The sequence below is a fragment of the Podarcis vaucheri genome (assembly GCF_965113315.1).
Source record: "Podarcis vaucheri genome assembly, chromosome: 8".
Lineage (NCBI taxonomy): Eukaryota > Metazoa > Chordata > Lepidosauria > Squamata > Lacertidae > Podarcis > Podarcis vaucheri.
In genome coordinates this window covers 32,213,110-32,235,078 of record NC_138766.1, presented here as the reverse complement: position 1 = coordinate 32,235,078, position 21,969 = coordinate 32,213,110, and the positions used below count along the sequence as shown (strand labels likewise).

Genomic DNA, 21,969 nt, shown 5'->3' with positions numbered 1-21,969 from the left:
AGAATTAAATCAAACCCTGACAACGAGGGTGACTGCTATTGTCCATTGAAAACACACTCTTAAAGACGATGAGCTATTTAAAACACCCAAGTCCTATTCTCTCCCTCGGCAATGTTATTACCATTGTGCAAGGGAGAGAGCAGAAAGGAGCTTGTTGGCTCTGTCCCCTATCCCATGCTTCCCCATTCATGTTCCTGCAGCCCCACACCCTGCTGCTGGGGACCGAATGTCTGCAGCAAAGTACCTGCTAAACTTGAGCATGCTCTCTGTATGATGTAGAACCCAACTGTTCCAGGGTTCACAATTGAGCAGGGAGCTTACTTGAGCAATGCTAGGAATAACAATGGGGACATGTGCGGAAGAGAACAAGTGAAATACTAACAGTGTATTTGCCTTAATCCAGTGTTTCTCAAACCTGACTCCCCAGCTGTTGTTGGACTACAACATTATAGCCCAAGGTGTGGATACAGCTGAGAGGTTGTAGGGTTGCTAAGGCTCCTGAATCTTTAACAGCTGTGTTACAAAAAGAAAGGTAAAAAATGATGCTTTCCCCCCAAACTTTCAGATGTAACAAGGAATTTTCTGCTTATTAATAAGCACAGGAGGCCCCTAACCATAACCATAAAAATATTGAAAACTTAGGTTGGTGACTTTTAGGCTCTTCCCAACAAACACTCTGATCCTATACTTACAAGCACTTTGCTGGGCAATTAAGGGAGTGACAGCATTGCTTGTACCAATAGTGCATTCAACTCATTTGGTCTGTGAGTTGGGGATTGGAGCAAGCTCCAAAAGGAATACAGTGGAATGGTCCAATCACAAGCGTAGATCAAATGCTTGCGCTCTGATAATAGACATTTCACACATGTTTACATTCTCTTTCTTATAGCAAGAATTACAGACTCAATTCCTGCCTCCCCAACTATACCGTACAGGGCCTGCTCTGTTCTTTTAATTCCACAGTGGCCTGTGCTTCACAGATTAAAGTATGGAAGGTAGTATCATGCTTTCCCCACTTCTGCAAGTGGAAAGAAGTTCCAGGGGTGCAGTGCTTACCTGTTTGGTTTCATTTGGAAGGGAGACACATGAGGCTTGTGTCATTTTGCAATATTAGAGTCTATTTACAAATATACTGTACAGGGACAAACTTTCCCCACAACCAGTAGCTATCAATGATTCCACTCAGGTTCTGGTGGAATAGTGCCAGCAGTTCCTGGGCTGTATCTGGTTCAAATGCATCCCATGTCTGTATCAGGGGCTTTCAGGTAAACGCTGGGTATTTTGATCACATAATTTTTAACAACACTTCCCCGAAGACACAGACTTGGAAGATTGTTTTAAAAATCTAATTCTCCTAACACTTTTACAGCAGACATGCATCAAAATATTTCCACTTCTTTAGAAAGAACCTTATATCAGGTTAAATACAACTGCTTTAATGTGACACAGTTTATACAAGTCCTCCAACGCAGAGGAAGTCTTTAATCCAACCATTTTCCTTTTGATAGAGAAGGCTTGTTGCTAATCTCAAGAGGCCATGTGATAGGCTTGCATCTAAATTCATTTAAAATGCTGTAGTTATATGCTAATCTACCCGGGAGAGTGGGGGAGAACAGGGAGACAGAAATGTCTGCTTTTCTTTTCTTTTTGCCGAAATGTAACTTATTAGAAAATACTTCTTAAAATATTCTTTCACCTCTGCCCCCCCCCACTTTCTCAGGTGACTATGTAAGCAGTCTTTCACAGAATAGTTTATTTATCTGCTCTGCAGAATGGTTCAAAATCTATGAGCCACTATAAAAGATTTAAAAGGCTTATAAGAAGCTGGAGTGGGCGGAGGATGACTGTCTTAGCACACTGTTTAAAATTACACCCGAGAGCAAAGAACATTTCCCTTTGGCTTCAATGAACGGCACAAACGGATTTGCTGCATGGGGGTGTTTCACCTGCGACATATACTGCATCAAGGAAGTCTTTTTAATAAACAAACCACAGAACACAACGAGTGGAAGCGAATGATTCTGTTCTGCAAAAGGAGGGAATTCTATCCACTAATGGAAGGAGGGGAGGGTATTATTTTAGCTGATTCCCCCTCCTTGCCAGCCCCATTCCCCCTCTTGAAATCTGCTCCAGAGGCCTGAGGAACCCTTCAAGACTGCATGAAACATGGTACTGGAGGCTGCAAGGATTAATTGTTCTAAATCCCGCCACTTCTGTTAGCAGCGGCCTCTGCTAGATCAGAGACTCTTCTGCAAATCGAAGGACTCCCTTCTTTCCAGATATGGTATGAGTGGGGAACTCTTGGGGGCCACAATCCCAGCTTTCCAGGGCCTGGAAAGTTACAAAATCCAGCAGAAGTTACAAATCCCTTTGATTTTTGTTTGTTTGTTTCAGTGATGTTTTAATTATGGTTATCCATAACTGCAAAAAACGTTCTTGCAAATGATTGCTTTCGGGGAAAGGAGACCATTTAAGCATGCTACTGTTATGCACACCCCACTTTGTCATGTGGTTCGGAGTTCGAGGGAGGAGTCCTTTAGGATTTCATTTTCATTGTATGAGAGAACACTGGAGAGGCATAGTGCCTTTGTAAATTTAGCTTTATGTCCAAATATATAAGCAGAGCATAGAACCATGGGCTGCCATAGATCTTGAGAGAACTTGTGCAAACTTATCCCCAAAGGCTGCACACTTAGCTTCAGCTGACTCCAACAAGAAACTCTCAGCAACACCCTTGTCCCTATGAATTAAAAAACTCCCTCTGCCCCCGTTCACCCCACTGAAGGTGCTGCTCGTTCAGGAAGCATCCGTAGCCGTTAAGGTTCTACTCTCAAATTCCACCAAGCATCACTTTAGGGACAATCTACAGCCCCACTCAGGTAATCAGATGGCCACCCCTGCTTACTTCACTCTTGCTCTCTCAGTTAAGGCTTAGTTATCATGCCAAGAGCGCCAAAGTGGATTGTGGCTGCAAGTTTCCCAAGAAGAGACAACCTGACAAGTTAACAAGATTTATTATCTGCTGTTCGCTTATTGCAAAAGACACTTCCCCCATCAGTTAATGTTTGCCCCTCTGGATTAAAACGGCGGTGGCGGCGGCAGCACATGAGCAAACCTATCGCTCACCAGACTATCAATATTAGCAAGATGGAAAAGGCAATGTTTACATTTCAGGCCCCAAGCTTTCCCAGCTACCCACAAATATCTCAGAATTGCCTTAGCCTAAAGAGCTCTCCCAGTCCCCATGTTTAGTGAGTTCCGAGATGCAGGAATATCACTGACATGATTAGGTCAAGGATACACAAAACCCTCAACTATCAAACTGGCTTCTGTCTCAACTGAATCTGCAAAAACCAGCAGCTTAAACCATTCAGAAAGCTATCCCTAGGTTTTATTATTTATCATATTTGTTTGTAACTCCATCAGTGTGCAAGGTTCTTTACAGAGTGCAAGAGGACCTTGCCTAGAGGAGCTTACAATCAAAAATTTGATACAGGGGAAACAAGAGACAGAGGCTAGGGAAGGCGATGCAGGTGGAAAAAACAGACACAGTATGTGCAGGCCTGGCTCCAGATTAGGTCTACTCGGAGTAGGACTAGAATTGGACACAACCCAATTATCTTTGTCAGGATGAGAGTTTAGTTTTGGGGACTCTGTGGACTACAGATAGATACAAGGAAAGTAAATGCCACGATTCTCATTTTTATCATGCCTTCTCTGACTATATTGGGGATATTTTACCTGCCTGAATTCCTTTAATTTCTCCTATGCTTGTTTCAGTGCCTTTGTACTTTCAGAAACTAGTAGAAAGGCAGCTTGCAAAGTTTAAAACAAGATGGATGGCTAGGACTATACAGAACATTTCATTTCTCATTACTCACGATGAAGGCAGCTCATTAAAGTAACATTCATGTTATGTTTTTGGGAACTTGGGACAGGGTGTTTGTGGGCTGAAATACTGTTTATGTTGTATTTTTAGCTACTTCAGAACTTTATGTACACACATGGTTAATTTAGAAAGCTACATAGAAGACCACACAGAGTGGAAAACATCTGTTCTTCAGATCGTACGGGGATTTGTCAAAAACATTCCAACACTTGGCTTGCTGAATACAGAGAATGCTGATCCTCCATGAATGGTATTATTGGCAATATATTTGCATGGGAAGCATGGAATTTGAATAATTTTACCTTAACAAGAGATTCAAAATTGGTTGCATGTATTGTATGTATGGGAATGTAAGATTATTGCCTTTTTTCCTCAGTGTTTCACAGGGACTCAACGTAAAAAGCCTTTTTTTAAATGGTCCACTCATTGGCCCCAACCAGAATGGATAAGGACATAAAACTGGGGAAATACTTCTGCCTTGCCTGAAGTCCTGGAACCCTATTACCAATCAGCATGGCAAGGAAGAGAGAGTACACAGAGGCACCTTCACTCCCTCAGCTGCCACAACATGCAGGGAAGCAATGGTGGAGAAGTGACAAAGGCTGAAGGGAGGAGGGACATTGATAGAGATGCAGGCAGAATAATTAGACTGGAATAGGTCTGGAATGGATATGCAGCTTCTGCCTGCATCTCTCTCTCTCATGGCTCTGTCTCCATCAGAGTTCTGCCCCGCACCTTAGGTGCAGGTGAGGGGGTGCTTTTGTAGCATGCAACAAGGAGGAGGAGAAGCCATCCCGGCCTTGTGATTGAGAAATTTAAGTCCATAACACCTAGCGAGTGATGTCTCATTCTCTAGGACATGATGGTGAAGAAATTTTAATCTGTCTTGGTCAGTTTGGGTTACCTCATTATCTGGGTAAAGATACAGATTGTGAAAGTTGACTGTATCTTTGAATACACCTGGAAAATTTTGGTATTTTGTGTCTCATTTCATAAGCAAATTTTAGTTGTTAATATTAAAAATTAAGCTTATTTAAGTTTTCGTTTCTTTGGTTTGCTTGATGAATAATGTCCGCTGTGATTGCGTATGAGTATTCAATAAATGTTGCCTTTAAAAATGAAAATTCCCTGGGTGCGCAGCCTAATGGCACACCTATGCCTGTCACTATAGGCAATTGTAAACTAGATGGACCAGTGATCTGAATTGGTAGGAGGCAGCTTCCTGTGTTCCAAGTTTTTTAATTCATTTTGCAAACTTATTTGAGGTTTCATTACAATCGTGGCATCTTGAGCAATGAAGTAAGTAAAAAATGCCGAACCAAAATAATACAGCTGCTTGACAACCTGCTTTCACTTTCCATCTTTCTGTAACCTGGGCACAGATGACTAACAAGCCTTTTGGGCAGAGGAGGTCTCACTGTTTAATTTTTGCCTACACTCCAACTATTTCTGTGTACAAGGAACAGTGTTCTTTTAATCCACAACTGGTAGATTCCTCCCTTATTAAAACACTGTTAGTATCATAAACCATCATTCTTCAGAGTTCAATTGTCTTAGTAAAGTGTGTGTGTGGCCATGTGCATGCAACTAGTTTCTAGCGCAGATACATGTCAATGGGCAGGCAGGAACACGAACCTGCCATTTTGCATGCTGTCCACCCTTGGGTTCACTTTGAACTATTGGCAGCACTGCAGAACAGTCATGTTTACTTAGTATATTTCTAGCCATAATATACTATCGGCTTTTTAAACTGGCACAAGGCAGGCAGTGGTAGAAATGAATGTAGTTGACAGAATAGAGCCTTCAGCAAAATGTGACGGGGGTGGGGGTGGGCTCAGGAAGTGATCCTTGGCATGAGGATGCTTTGCTGCGAATCCCATGCTTTAAATATAGCTACAAAAGAATATGTTTTGCTGTGGAAGAAAGAGAGATACTCTGCTTATATAATCACACAGTTTCGGCAGCAAGCGTCATTGTGGTTCTGGGAGCAATGACGTCAGTCAAGACCAAACAGAGCATGCATAATCTAAGAGCAATACAGTTTGATTCCTTCACAGGAATTGTGGTGGGAAAGATTCTTGGGCAAAGATGTTTAGTGAGAACAGAACAAGCACAGAATTCATCCCCCCCGCCCCGCCCCCCCCGCCACTATCCCAGGAATAGAAAACTCCTTTGAGCTGGCAAACAGTTCCCAGGCTATACTATTAGATACAAGAGGTTTGTGCAGAAACTCTTGCCCCGTGAATAAGCCTTAAGAATCTGCAAATAATAATAATAATAATAATCAACATTTTCTGTCTAGTTATGCTATAGTGCACTTTTACCAGAAGGAATTTTCAAAACGTATCAAGGGATAACCGCCCGGACTGAGATGCCCAAAGGCAAGAACTCCAGGTTTAGGCATAGATGAACTGAAACAGCATAAGCTCCTTGAAAATAGATCCCAAACCTAGTGCTGAAATTGTAGTAGTAACTGATTTGCAAGAAATATATTTGCAAAAGTACATATAATAAATTAATACTGTCAAGCAGATCCTAATTCAAACCTTTGGGAATCATAATGAATTGAATTCCTCTGAAAAACAACAACAAAGAAGTCATTGGTTTAGGGCTGCATGGTATACTTTTCATCCAAAATACTGTAAATCTTGCAAGTACACATAATGCATGCTGATGTATCTAAGAAGGGGATTTTTTTCCTGCTAACACGCATGCCAAAACTGCCTGCTGTTTTTTGGGAGGGGTGCTGGTGCTTCAACTACCTTGTAAGAAGAGCCAGCTGAATCAGAACCATCTAGTCTAGAATGCCATACCTTCCAACATTTATCCAATGAAAATCCTCCTATTCCACAAAAAAAATATTTTTATTATTTATACCCAACCCATCTGACAGGGTTGCCCCAGCCTCTCTGGTCAGCTCCCAACATACAGTCATACCTCGGGTTGAAGTAGCTTCGGGTTAAGCATTTTTGGGTTGCGCTCCGCGGTGACCCGGAAGTAACGGAGCGCATTACTTCTGGGTTTCACTGCTCACGCATGCGCAGACACTCAAAATGATGTCACACGGAAGCGGCGAATCGTGACCTGCGGACACGGGTTGCATTCGCTTCAGGATGCGAACGGGGCTCCGGAACGGATCCCGTTCGCATCCAGAGGTACCACTGTATATAAAAACATAACAAAACATTAAACATTAAAAAACTTCCTTATACAGGGCTGCCTTTAGATGTTGTCTAAAGGTTGTATAGTTACTTCTCTCTTTGCCTTGGGGGGGGTGTCACATAACTCCATACCCTCCAACATATCTCCAATGAAAATAGGGATGTCCTAAGGAAAAGAGGGACATTCCGAGATCAAAACAGAAACTGGGACAGATTCTGCAAATCCGGAACCGTCCCTGGAAAACAGGGACACTTGGAGGGTTTGGCATGTTGTTCTGACACCTGCCAACCTATGGGAAGTCCAAAAGCAAGACCTGAGTACCTGTTTTAAATTGTGAGATTTTATTGTGTTCTTTAGATATTTATGTTTTATAACAGAGTTTATAACGAGGTTCGTTTGCTTCTTTTGAATATAAAGAATAGAAACATGGCAGTATAATTATATCATGAATTAATGCCCACACAACCGTCTCCCAACCACCTCCTGGCATTCCTTAGCAATGACCCTCCCTGAACCAGCAGGCGCTAAGCTCAGATTTGCTTCTGCTGCCTGTGACTCAGCACTGCTAGAGCCTTCTAAATCGGCTTCTAAATATTTATGCTATGGGGTAGACAGGCACAGGAGCTCCAAGAAGAAACTGCTTGAAGCTGTTTTCTCAAATACTGTAGCCTTTTAGCCATTGCCTATGGCTAAATGTGCTGCTAATGTGAAGAAAATCGTCACCATCAGCTAGTCTTTTAGCTTAGTGGGCAGAGCATTTTCTAAAGGCCCAAATACACGTGACTGTAAAATCACATGTGATCTTTTGCTAACGTATATACATAAAAAGCTCTAAATGCAGCCATAGAAGACTAGGACAGGGAAATGGGCTTCCTAGCACTTTTCTCTTCACTGCCCCATCTCACAAGGTACTCATCTTCCCCGCTTAAAACTGCCCCATCTCACAAGGTACTTTTCCTACACGAGGAAAAGACACATTTCCACACACCCCCCCGCTACCCATTACAGTAGTACCTCCGGTTACATAACCCTCTGGTTACGTAAACTTCAGGATGCGAAAGTGACAAACCCGGAACTATTTGACCAGGTTTCGCCCTGCGCACATGCGCAGAAGCGGTCCTCAGGTTGCGGAAACCTTGGGATCCGACCGGACCTCCAGAACAGATCCCGTCCGCAACCAGAGGTACCACTGTAGTTCTCCCTCTGCTCCACATACAGATCCACAGCTCCGCACTGCAGTTTATGTGGTTGCATTTGGTAAAAAAAGAGAAAACGTTAAAATTACCTGCGACAGAGCCACACATGTAGCTTGTTAAATCAGTTAGCCAGGCTGCACATGATGAGAGTTGTGTTTGAACAACATCTGGAGGGTCCCAAGTTATCTACCCCTGCCTTCCGTAACACCCTGGCTATTCATAGAACCATAGAGTTGGAAGGGACCCTGAGGATCATCTAGTCCAACCCCCTGCAAGGCAGGAATACGCAGCTGTCCCTTACGGGAACTGAACTTGCATCCTTGGTGTTAGCAGCACCGAGCTCTAACCGACTGAGCTATCATTTTTGAGTGTGCATGTGGGTGGTGGGCAGGGAGGAGGGTCTAGTTTAGGGGTCTGCAACCTTTAAGACAAAAAGAGCCACTTGGACCCATTTCCAAAGAAAAAACAACAACTGGGAGCCGCAAAACCATTGTGACATTTAAAACAAATATATCTCTGGAGCCACGATCTGACAGCGGGTGGGAAGGTGACATCGGGACGGTGCGTGACTAACGCACGCACCGCCCCCATGCGACGTCACAGCCAGTACAGCGCCCGCCACAGTGAGGCGTGTCGGGGCACACAATGCGCCTCCTCCCCTCGCTAGTATCCACCCCGGAGCCACGGCAAAGGTGTAAAAGAGCCACATGCGGCTCCAGAGCCGCAGGTTGCAGACCCCTGGTCTAATTTGTATGGTAAAAGTTCCTTCCAGCCCCTGGAATACTTCCAGAGGATAGAACGGCATCCAAGAGCACAATAACTGGCCACCCCAGATGCCAGGCCTGGGTACCTAAAATTACTTGCATGTCACACACCAAAAGCTATATCCAAATTCACCCTGGAAAACAAGTCACTGCATTTCCCACTATTTCTTTTGAAAGCACTTATGGTGCACCATTGTTAGAATCACATGGTGGTTATATTTGACCTTTTAAGGAGGAAATAAAGTGTGTGTCTGCACAAAGAAAATCAGCTGTGATCCTTTCCATGCTGGTAAAAGCCACTTGTGGTTTGCTTGTTTTTGTGGTTGGTTGTTTTGAAAGAGGATATTTTCTTGCTATAAAAGAAACCAACTACCAAAAGAAAATGGAGCAAGTTACTGAAATGTATATTTTTTATGCTTGGACCGAACACAAATCCTGTTTACTTTGAACATAAAGGTAATGGTAAAGGGACCCCTGACCATTACGTCCTGTCGTGACTGACTCTGGGGTTGCGGCGCTCATCTCGCTTTATTGGCTGAGGGAGCCGGCATACAGCTTCCGGGTCATGTGGCCAGCATGACTAAGCCACTTCTGGCGAACCAGAGGAGCGCATGGAAACACCGTTTACCTTCCCGCTGGAGTGGTACCTATTTATCTACTTGCACTTTGACGTGCTTTTGAACTGCTAGGTTGGCAGGAGCTGGGACTGAATAATGGGAGCTTACCCTATTACGGGGATTCGAACCACCGACCTTCTGATCGGCAAGTCCTAGGCTCTGTGGTTTAACCCACAGCGCCACCCGCGTCCCTACTTTGAACATAAAGGTAAAGGTACCCCTGCCCATACGGGCCAGTCTTGTCAGACTCTAGGGTTGTGTGCTCATCTCACTCTAGAGGCTGGGAGCCAGCGCCGTCCGCAGACACTTCCGGGTCACGTGGCCAGTGTGACATCGCTGCTCTGGCGAGCCTGCACCAGCGCAGCACACGGAACGCCGTTTACCTTCCCGCTATAAAGCGGTACCTATTTATCTACTTGCACTTTAAGGGTGCTTTCGAACTGCTAGGTGGGCAGGAGCTGGGACTGAAAGACGGGAGCTCACCCCGCCGCGGGGATTCGAACCGCCGACCATGCGATCGGCAAGTCCTAGGCACTGTGGTTTTACCCACAGCGCCACCCGCGTCCCTACTTTGAACATACGCAACAGTAAAAAAAGCAATGGACCTGCATGTCAACTGCTCCGTTTCTGTTGTACAATTTCCAGCAAAGACAGTTTTGTCCATTGCTGCTTCTTGCTTCCTCCTGGTGTGACACAGAGAGGAGAGGAGGAGGTGCATATGAGCAGCATGCGCCAACATGATGCTCATTCACAATAAGCCAGGTTTATCACTTACCATTAAGTATGAACAGGGCTAGTTACTGTGGCTTGGGACTTCTGCATACTTTTAGCATGGCTGCTTCATGTCAACTGCTAGTTATTTAAATTCAATTCAGCACTGGTACACAGTAAATGTTTAACACAGACAATCTTGTGTGCAGCAGCAGAGAATATTCTCAGTGGAATACACAGTTTATTGGACTTATGCCCATGGGCACCAGAACATAGACAAGCAAGGGAGGCTAAACAATGCAGTGTCAACAGGGAAGAGGATTATTTGATATTGCTGCATGCCACCCTAATCTCCAAGCAGTGCAAGATCCCAGCGGTTCCAGGTACTTACCCAGGACACGTGTTTCCTTTTGGAATGAGGCACAGCGGAGACTGTGGTGTCTTTATGATATATGGTTAATTCACACATATATACAACCTGGCTCTCTGTTTGTCTTTCCAGCCTGCAGTTTTTTATGTAGCTTCTGGCTCACATCACTCAACTCTCCATGTTGGCCTTTTGTTTTTCTAACTAGCAGACAATTGGGGGAGGAAGGCCCACCCATTTGTCCTCTGGCACAGAGGCACTCCCTTTGTTCCCTTAACGACTCATACTGTCATGGATTGGTTGGATGCAGAGGAATGGTGGGATGGGGAACCCCAAAGGAAGAAGGTTGAGAGCCAGGGCATTGGTGGTGAGACAATGATGAGTGGTCAGAGGGAGAAGATGGAGAAAACTGGGAGAAGGTGTCAGAAGCTGAAGAGATAACAGGGTTCAGTGAGCAGGGAGAGTCTGTGGCAGAGAGAAGCCCAGAACCAGAGGCAGAAGCTGAAGCAGGAGAGAAGGGAGACCAGCTGGTGAAGAGGCATGGGTGTCTCCCCCTCCTGCTGCAACAAGCTTTCCTCCCTCCTAGTGTCCCAGAACCAGGAGAGCCATGAAGCTGGAGAAGCATAGACAGGCACAGTCTCTGATTGCTTGGGAAAAACCCTGGAGGGGTGGAGACATAGCTGGCTGTGGAGAGGCAGAGACCTTTAGTCTTGTCAACTGCTTCATGGGCAAGACCTGAGTTGCTGTGCTCATTAGGCCTGACACTCCTGTGCAGATCCTGTTTTGCTAAGAAGGAGTTAATTTTTGCTCGCTCTGTAATTTACAGCTGGCTCACTTCTGTCACATACTTAGTGGGCTATTCCAGCAACTGAAGCCATGCTGGATCCAGGAATCAGAAAGGGGGCTCAGGCTTCGAGCCTACCACACAAATACTCATAATGATATAAGGTGGTACCTCAGTTCTAGAACATAATCCGTTCTGGAAGCCCATTTGGCTTCCGAAACATTCGAAAACCAAGGCGCGGCTTCCCATTGGTTGCAAGAGCTTCTTGCACATTTGGGTTCTAAAAAATGTTCGAAAACGGAAGCATTTACTTCTGGGTTTTCAGAGATTGAGAACTGAAATGTATGACAATGGAGGCGTTCGGGAACTGAGTTTCCACTGTACAATATATTTTCACTGTACAATTACAATATATTTTCTTCCATCTGCATGAAAGATGGGTGTACACTTGAAGGACTTTGGCATTCTGATGCCACAAGAGCCTGATGTTAATGTCTTTTCAGAAATTTTAAAAAGAGTACCACCTTAAGACAAAGCCGGCAGGGCTTAGATTAGTCTCTGTTTGAATGACAGTGCAGAAAAATATATTGTGCAAATAGTGTATGCATGCAAATAATTCTGTTCTCAGACCAGAGTCATGCAGACAAACGCAACATGTGAACTGGATAACCAGAGATTATCAGCAAACCAGACTGTGTTTGTTTGTGTGTGTGTCATGCCCTTGAGCTCAGGATGGTCAAGGCTGTTCTTTCAAGCTCATGTGTTATTGATGGCTACCAGAACTATAGAACCCTGGAAATATAAGTCACTGTACAAGAGACTCCCATTACCAAGACAACAGACAGACAAATCAAATGTGGGTCATACAAGCAGGAGGTCAGTGGAACAGTGCGGCTCAATCAATGTGCTGTACTACTCGTGCCTAAGGGATGGCTGCTTCATTTATTCCACTGCTGGCAATGCTGATTAAAATAAGAATAAAATACCCTCAAATTTGATTCATGATGAAACTGCAATATTTACACTTTGTTGCTCTATATTTCTAGGATCAATTATCATCTCAATGGTGATGTAGCACCAAAACAGAAATTCACCAAAACAACACAGGACACAACTCTTTTTTTCTTAGCAGCAATTCAATATGCAATTGCCCATTATGCCTCATAAAAATCAATGAATTTATACATGCATTTCTGTTGTATTGCAAACAGATGAGAATAATAAAAGCACATGACTCAGAAACAAGAACAGCAGTACTAGGCTAAGGCACATAAACATTTCTCCTTGATAGTAAAGGTACAAGGCAAAACTAACAGCAAGCAATCCCACTACTGAGCAACCTTTTCCATTGCTGTCTAGCTAAAAGCCAATAGAGCTGAAATCTAATTCTTAGACTGACATAGTCTTGCATGTTTGCTTTGATCTCGAACCTGGCTCTGGTTTTGCATCTCTCTCCACAGCCTGGAACCAGATTCGTTATACTAACGATGAATCAATGTTCCAGACCTAGCACTAAATGGAGGTTCCAACACAGATTTCACATGACTACCCTGATACTAGGGATGTGGGTGGCACTGTGGTCTAAACCACAGAGCCCAGGGCTTGCCGATCAGAAGGTTGGTGGTTCGAATACCCGCAACGGGGTGAGCTCCCGTTGCTCGGTCCCAGCTCCTGCCAACCTAGCAGTTCAAAAGCATGTCAAATGCAAGTAGGTAAATAGGTACTGCTCTGGTAGGAAGGTAAATGGCGTTCCCGTGCGCTGCTCTGGTTCTCCAGAAGCGGTTTAGTCATGCTGGCCACATGACCCAGAAGCTGTCTGTGGACAAATGCCGGCTCCATCGGCTTATAGAGCGAGATGAGTGCCACAACCCCAGAGTCGTCTGCGACTGGACCTAATGGTCAGGGGTACCTTTGCCTTTTTTATCCTGATACTGGGGAAACTCTGTTGAAACTGTGCACAAGCCCTAAATTTTAAAATGGCTGTCCTCTAGATGTTGCACAAATTCTGGCTACTAGTATATTTCCAACTTTGATCAGTCTGGCCTATGATTGCTGGATGTGGTCCCAGATTTTGATAAGCATCTGTTTTATGGCAAGACCTCTTTGTTTTCCATGTATGTACGTATTCAGATCATATGGGAACTGGGCGACAAGAGAAACTTTGCAGAACCTTTACAGTAATGCAGGACTGCTTTGCAAAGCAAGAGCAATGGATTTTCACAGTGAAGGATGTTTGAAGGGCATTTGTTATCATTATTGATATTAACATTTTCTAGGTCTTTAAATGGGCGGTGGGGAGAATCCCAGCATAAGACAAAATAATAATAATAATAATAATAATAATAATAATAATAATAATAATTCTAAACTACTAAATATTTTGGAAGGTTGTTTATATAGATATGTGATATTGTAACCAAATTTTGCGTGATGGCTCCAAGGAGCAGGTTTTTCTCAAAGTTTGGATACCTTTAGATGCCATTTTGAATCAAGATGGCAAACGGAGCTTTCCAAAACTGCACTGATTTGGGGGGAGGGGGTTCTTAAAGAGGGCAACTACAAGGGTTTTCCTGGTTGCATTTTCTACAGCTCTAACAGATCATAAATGTCTCCTTAAGTCAATATTTATTTAGTTTCACTATATAGTTTAACTATACTTTTTCTCAGATAAATGAAACAGTTAGAGCTGGTAAAAATATATTTCCCCCTGCTCCATTCATTCCATGTGTGTCTGTGAGAGTATCCACAGAGTATCAAATTGACACGGACATTAAAAACAGAAAGTTGCCTTACATCAAGTCAGACCACTGATCAGCGAGCTCCAGTTTGCTTACTATGCTGATTTGGTGGCAGCTCTCCAGAGTTTGAACTACCTTAGTTGGAGATGATGGGGACTGAACCTTGAATCTTTGGAATGCAAAGCACCTGCTTATCCACATAGCTTCACGTCACCCTGGATGTGAAGGGTTGAGATCAAGTACAGTTATAATATGCACATGCTTAGTTATAGTTAGTGATTAAGAAAGGACTAACGGAAACTCCAACATATACTACATAGGTACCAAAAATACCTAAGACGTAAACGACTGCAGACATGCATTTCATCAACATTCAACTATTATGGGTTTGCGACTGGCAGGACTTTTACATTAAGCCAGTTTTGCCTCGCTGTGCCTGAAAAGGCTTTAAAGACTTTGTTTTGACAAAATCCACACATTTTGGCAGCTTCAGCTGACAACAATCCCATCTTACATATGAGAATCGATTTTTAAAGAAAGTAAACCTGCAGACCCAGGGATTTCATTATTAGTAAATTTGTTGGCAAAGCCTCTTTTTAACATATGATGCAACCTACTAGTCACACACACAGAGAGAAAATACGAACACTCAGTTGCTTTTTTATTTTATTTTACCTATTCAGGCTTTAAACCCTGTTTTATACATCCCCTCCCTTACAGATTAACAGCATTCTGTCCCCCTGTCCCCCCCCCCACTTTTGCAGTAATACACCATTGCAGAACATCACAGAACTGAAGTTTGAGGCTGTTGGATATAATCTTTATAGCAGCTGGAAGTGTAATTAGCATAAAATCCAAATGGCCTCATTAAACATTCCTTTCCTGTAAGCTTGGACACATTTAAGGATTCTCCCCCCCCCCCCCCCAGTGTGCCATTAAAGTGATGGCATGGGGGTTAGCACATTCTTAAAAAGCCTTTTCAATCCAGCAAGGCAAAACCCGCTTCTTAATGGCTCGAAATATGCTACACAGCAGATTTTCAAGGGGGCACACAAAAGATTCAGCCGCACAGAAACACAAACATCCCTTTTCATCAGCAGCCTGCATTTGCCAACTCGTGTGCAAAAATAGACAACTGCTACAAGTATCAGCTGTGTAAAATAGGCAATTGAGGCCTAAAGCTATCAGAGGCAGGGTCCACTGGGTAACTACTTCCCAACTACTTCCCATGTTATTTCTTCTCATCTTATTACTATGTGTGTTGTGAAAAGCACATGTGTCCCCATCAGCAAGTCTAAAAAACTGGGGTCATATCCTGCGTCTTCTTCTCTCTGAGGCATGGGCTTAACAAGAAGAATGAACTGCTCTCAAAATACCCAACCACTCCACTCCACCCCGAATTCTTGCAGAAAGGTTTTGCTGCTTCTAGATCATCCAAAAATATTTTTGGGGTCAGGTCTTGGACTTTGCTTGAGCAAGCGGTAGCGCTCACAAATGTTGGAGGAAGACAGGGCTTCTCATACTTTTAACAGGTTAGTAGAATAGGGAATAGGGAGTAGAATAGGGAATAGAAGAATAGGCTGGACTTGTTGCACAGGGATGAGTAGAACTGTATCTCAGAACAACACATCCCCCAGAATACATTGAGCACAAAAACCTCTATGGTATTCAAATCATGCAAAGAACCTCACTTGCTTTAGAAGATGGTATCCTCTTCAGCAGCATGGGCCAGAAGTAAAAGCAACACTGATGACAATTGATTAATTTTTCTAGCATTACTGACTGCCTAGGTTAGTGTTTTTCCACCACTGTAATTTAGAACTCAGCTTGGGTGTATGTGGCTGAAATCAAGGGACCAGCTAGGGCAGATGTGAAGAACATTTGTCCCTCCAGATAGTGCTACATTGCAGTTTCCATAACCCCTGGCTATTAGCCATGCTTGCTAGGGCTCATGGGAGTTGAAGTTCAGTAACGTCTGTAGGACCACAGTCTCCCCAGCCCTGAAATAGGCTTTGGTGTCTTAATTCCAATTTCCTTGCCCAATTGCAGTGAGTTAACCCTGTACATGGCAAAACTGGGAATGTGCTGAGCACCTAATTCCATCCTCTATAGGTCGTCTCTGACACTGGAGTCCCATTGCTTGCCACTGTGTCTCATTGTACACATTTTGTATGCACTCTTCCAATAATTAGCACTTTTTTTACATAAAATATGCACTTTTCAGTGCATTCACCAGTAAAATACACACCAGGATTCAGTTAACCAGCCCCATCAGAAGAAGCCCTGTGCAAAGACTTTTGTATTTGCAGCAGAGCGTTCTCCCCTTTCCCTCCCCACCACCATGACCCCAGAAATCGGATTGGGGAGGTTGGGAGAACCATCAGAACAGTGCACAGGAGGAGAGGGGTATCACTTCATCTAGCAAGCTCTTCCAGTTGCACAGATGAAACAACTGGAAGAGCATAACATTCAATACCACCCTTAAAGGTAAAGGTATCCCTGGCCGTTAGGTCCAGTTGTAGACAACTCTGGGGTTGCACGTTCATCTTGCTCTATAGGCCGAGGGAGCCAGCGTTTGTCCACAGACAGCTTCCAGGTCATGTGGCCAGCATGACTAAGCCGCTTCTGGCGAACCAGAGCAGCGCACGGAAACGCCGTTTACCTTCCTGCCGGAGCGGTACCTATTTATCTACTTGCACTGGGTGCTTTCACACTGCTAGGTGGGCAGGAGCTGGGACTGAACAACGCGAGCTCACCCCGTTGCAGGGATTCGAACTGCCAACCTTCTGATCGGCAAGCCCTAGGCTCTGTGGTTTAGACCACAGCGCCACCCGCGTCCCATTAATACCACCCTTCGTGTCTCTCTTTTATGTAAAATGTATACTGTGCACAGAAAATGCATTGCAAAATGCATTTTGATCCACAAGTGAGCTTGTGAGTATCAGATCAATTTAGTCCTCTGCGAAATGCAGACCAAATGAACTCTTCCCCCCATCCTTAGACAGAACTCAGCCATGGAAATTGCCTAATATTATCCAAAGCTTTTCCTAAGTGCACAAAGCATTTGAAATATATCATTTCAGTAGTCCAAAATCCTGTAAAGCAATCCAGCACTATTATCCCTATAATACACACAAGGCAGGGACTAAAGCTGTGAGACAGCAGCTTGCCTAAGATCACCCAGTGGCTGGTGAGGTGTGAACTGGGATTTACAAGCTTATAAATCCCTCTCTTCCAGTCATTAGAGGCAACTTCAGTTCAAAGTCATCCTTTGCTTGTATGGGCTAATCAGCACAGCAGCTCATCAGATCATGTCTAAATACACACTTTTTATTTTGCTTCCATATGGTTAGAACAGGGGTGGGGAATAATTATGCATCAGGTGACAACTTCACTGCTAGTGGTTTCCACTTTGTCTCCTTCCTGTTTCCCTAATCTCTACATGGTGCAGACTGGTTGGGGGGATTTGTTGGTCATTACCCAAAAGCTAAGGGAAGATCAGCACTTCCTCTGAAAAAAAATGAGACATTTCAACACAATGTGGCAGAAAATAACGTTGACAATTTCTCTAGAGTACAGATGGCATCATGCTGGCTTCCTTTACACAACATATAAGCTATTGCTATCAAGCAAAGTAGACTATCCCTTTACTAAACCGATAAGATCTGGTCATTTATGAATCCTTATCAAGTAAAATAGAGATATAATCTGGTCATTTAGAAGTTTTTGCAATAATTATGGCTGTCACAGTGTTATCTGCCTGAACATGAGTTGCCTAGGGCTTCCAGGGCCTCAATGTTAATTAAAGTTTTAATGGTTTTTAGAAAAGATGACGTTCTAGATAATAAACTGTTTAACTTCAGTGTACCTTGCAAACCTTTCCTCAGGACATATTTGAATTGCGCTGCTGGCTGCCTTTGACTTCAGGTAAAATGCTGCTAATATTAAATATTTGCTTTCCAGATAGAGAGCATCTCTAAATTTATGGAACTCCAGGCCTAGATTTTTGATCCGATTCCTATTCAAGAATGCATGTAAAATTTGTCATTTGGGGACGCGGGTGGAACTGTGGTGTAAATCACTGAGCCTTGGGCTTGCCGATTGGAAGGTCGGCGGTTCGAATCCCCGCAACGGGGTGAGCTCCCGTTGTTCGGTCCCAGCTCCTGCCAACCTAGCAGTTCGAAAGCACCTCAAAGTGCAAGTAGTGCAATAGGTACTGCTCCGGCAGGAAGGTTTGCGTTTGCGTGCTTCTCTGGTTTTGCCAGAAGAGGCTTATTCATGCTGGCCACATGACCTGGAAAAACTGTCTGCGGACAAACGACAGCTCCCTTGGCCAGTAAAGTGAGATGAGCGCCGCAACCCCAGAGTTGTTTGTGACTGGTCTTAACTGTCAGGGGTCCTTTACCTTTCTTTTTTTAAGGGCATTCCCTATCCTATGGATCTATTTGGTTAGCTGAGATTCTTGCATTGCAGGGGGTTGGACTAGATGGGGGTCCCTTTCCAATTCTAAGATTGGAGTGGCAATTGAAGTAGCTTGAGCTAACTACTGTGAAGTCATAGTACACTTACCAAATGTGACAAGCCCCTATTCTCCCACATGATGCACTATCAGCAACCTTGTAATAGACAATATTATTTTCCAATAAAGGGTAGCATAGGGTTGTGATGGTAAAACCACTCTTAAGCAAGCCTTATAGGTGGGTCCTCCATAATAATAATAATAATTATTATTATTCACCAGCCACACTGGGCGGCTTCCAACAAAATATTAAAATACTGTAATACATCAAACATTAAAAGCTTCCCTAAACAGGGCTGCCTTCAGGTGTCTTCTAAAAGTCTGGTAGTTGTTGTTCTCTTTGACATCTGGTAGGAGGGCGTTCCACAGGGATGGCGTCACTACCGAGAAGGCCCTCTGCCTGGTTCCCTGTAACTTGGCTTCTCGCAGTGAGGGAACTGCCAAAAGGCCCTTGGCGCTGGACCTCAGTGTCCGGGTAAAACGAAGGGGGTGGAGACGCTCCTTCAGATATACTGGACCGAGTCCGTTTAGGGCTTTAAAGGTCAGCACCAACACTTTGAATTGTGCTCGGAAAGGTACTGGGAGCCAATGTAGGTCTTGCCTCCTGCTCAGCTGAGAATCACACAGCAGCTTTGCATATCTTTCTTCACCACTTCTGTCAGTGGTGTCCCATCAGGCATCATCTAGTCTGCCTATTCTAGCTTGAATTCATTTAAAGTATTCTGCCTCACTCCTCAGCTGAGAAAAGGCTCCCAGAGCAAGTTACAATTACGTATAATAATTTTTAATATACCTCTTGGGAAGCTTCCCTTTGGGGTAGAACTTAATATAAACGGAGTTGTTGTCATAGTAAGAACAATACAGTACTGGACACTACGAAGCTTAGCTTTTTTTGGGCTTTGTCTTCCTGTGGTAACTATGGATGAGATACAAAAGTGCAATACATTGCACCAGCTCTGAGCATCAAATACACTTGAACCTTCTGCTTGAGCCCATAGGCTATGTTTATTTATCACCACCCTATAATTTAATCCTCTTCAAAGTGGGGGAAACGGAACTGTATTTTCCCCAGGAGACTGATGGGAATTATATTTTTCTAAAATACATTTATCAGTACACTGAAGGATTAGTCATAAACGCGTGCGAGCTCTCTTTACAGCACCTCCTGTGGTTGCTTTTGATTTACTTTGGAAATTAAAGGGCTCGCTGTATTGAGCTTTGAGATATCAGATACCAACTCAGCCCTGATCTGTTATCATGCAGAGTTTGAAAAAGCACCCTACTCTTTCTTCTACTTTCACTAAGAAAACCACGCAGATTCTTCCGAGTGCTTTTCTGCCACAGGTGTTTACAATACGGCTGTATGAACTGGCTATCTGAAGTGTGTGGTACAAGTCTTGTGGGAGACTTACAAGGATGAGTTATACAGAACATGAAGGGGATCTAATTTGCTTTTTTGCACGGCTGCGTCTCTTTGACAACAACAGATTTCGAATCCAGATAAAGTGGAGGAGTAAAAGTAACAAAGCCAGTGGAATCTTACATGCCATGAAACAAAAAAGTATACCGTATTTTTCGCTCTATAAGACGCACCAGACCATAAGAGGAGGAAAACAAGAAAAAATATTTTCTGAATCTCAGAAGCCAGTGAAAGCAGGGATCCCTCTTGCTGTTCTGGCTTCTGGGATAGCTGCGCAGCCTGCATTCGCTCCATAAGACGCACACACATTCCCCCTTACTTTTCAGGAGGGAAAAAGTGAGTCTTATAGAGCAAAAAATACGGTAATTCACTCCCAAGTTCCATGCAGTCAGCAGATATTAATGAAAGAGCAGTGATATAAATACATCAGACATGTGACCAAACACAGAGGCTAGTATTCATATGAGGCCTCCAAGCAGCGTCTAGTGGACTATGTGAACAAACTGTCTTAACCCCTTTTTTCCAAATAGCACTGCCTCCCTCTGCCCCAAGCTGCAGGTGGGGGAGGAAGATATCTAACCCACACAAAGTGGGTCCAAGGAAACCTACACCCCTCCAATATTCAGGGCTAGGGAAAGAGGGAAGCTACTTTGCTCCATAGTGTTAGAAGTCTGGAAACAGAGTTGCAATTCTAGTTTAAAGCACAGCAGCAATGATTGCATACTACTAAGTTATCCGTGTCTGGAAGCCCCCTTGATTGGTTGACTTGACTGCCTGGCTTCCTTTTCGCTCAAACCTTTCCACAGCTGCCATCAATATTCTGGAAGCAAAGAGCCTTCCACAGGCAGTTTGGGGTTGCTTACTGGATTGCCATTTTCGTTCCATCTGAAAATATATTTCTGTGTAGCTAGGATGCCACCCAAATATATAGCAGCTTGCCACTATTATATTTTGGGGTTATTGGGTTGTTTTTATTTTGATTATGTATTATGTGTTTCCATATTGTGATTTTATCCTGTGAACCACCCTGAGACCTGCTGGTATAGGGTGGTAGACTAATTTAATAAACAACAACAACAACAACAACAAGTCCTTGGCTGCTTTGTAATAATCCTACTAGCGGACAGATTCTGATTTCCTCATTTGCTCTTAATAGCAAAGCATCACCCACCATCGAGAGAAGGGCCAAAATTACCTGCTGAGGTGTGCTTGAACTTTTCACTCTTCTTCTTCCGCCACTTCCATGGCTTGAAAATTCTTCCTAGAGTGGCGAATTTGCTCCGTCTCCTAATCGGAGGGGTGTGCGTCCCTGGAACAAGCGAGTCTGAGCGCATGGCTGCCAGTCTCTCCACTTCTTCAGCTGCAGAAACAGTGAAAGGAGCCTATGTCAGTAAAGCAGATGGTCAACCTCCCCCCCCCCCATTTGCCAGAGAGAAAAGTTCTGTTTTAAGACAAGATCACATTGTGCTGACAAAGGCAGGTATTAATAGTAACACTTGCCCTTTGTATAACACCTTTCAACAAGTATTTGCAGATAATCCAGGAAGGTGATCCCACACATCTGAAAGACACTTCCTTCTCCAGATCAGTATTGCAAGTGTTTTTTTTAGGCAATATTTTTACCAGTAGTCTTTAAATAAAACAGGGAGGAGCGAAAGGAAAAGGATGGTACAAGATTAAAGGGCCACAAAGGCTCTGAAAGAGTAACAGAGTTATCCCAACTCTTGTCCTCTTCTACAGAATTCAATTGGGCTTAACCGAAGGTAAGTGGGTTTAGGATTGTGGCCTTAAATAGGAAAATA

General features: G+C 43.7%; 1 protein-coding gene across 10 annotated transcripts in view; it reads right to left on the bottom strand.

The window, feature by feature from the left end:
- Nucleotides 1-21,969, bottom strand: part of PHACTR1 (phosphatase and actin regulator 1) — a 242,291-nt gene that overhangs the window by 67,979 nt on the left and 152,343 nt on the right. For all 10 annotated transcript variants that reach the window (XM_082234416.1, XM_082234421.1, XM_082234417.1 and 7 more), the window contains one exon: nt 21,363-21,527. In XM_082234416.1, coding sequence (XP_082090542.1) covers nt 21,363-21,527 — 165 coding nt within the window. The remainder of the gene's footprint in view (nt 1-21,362; nt 21,528-21,969) is intronic.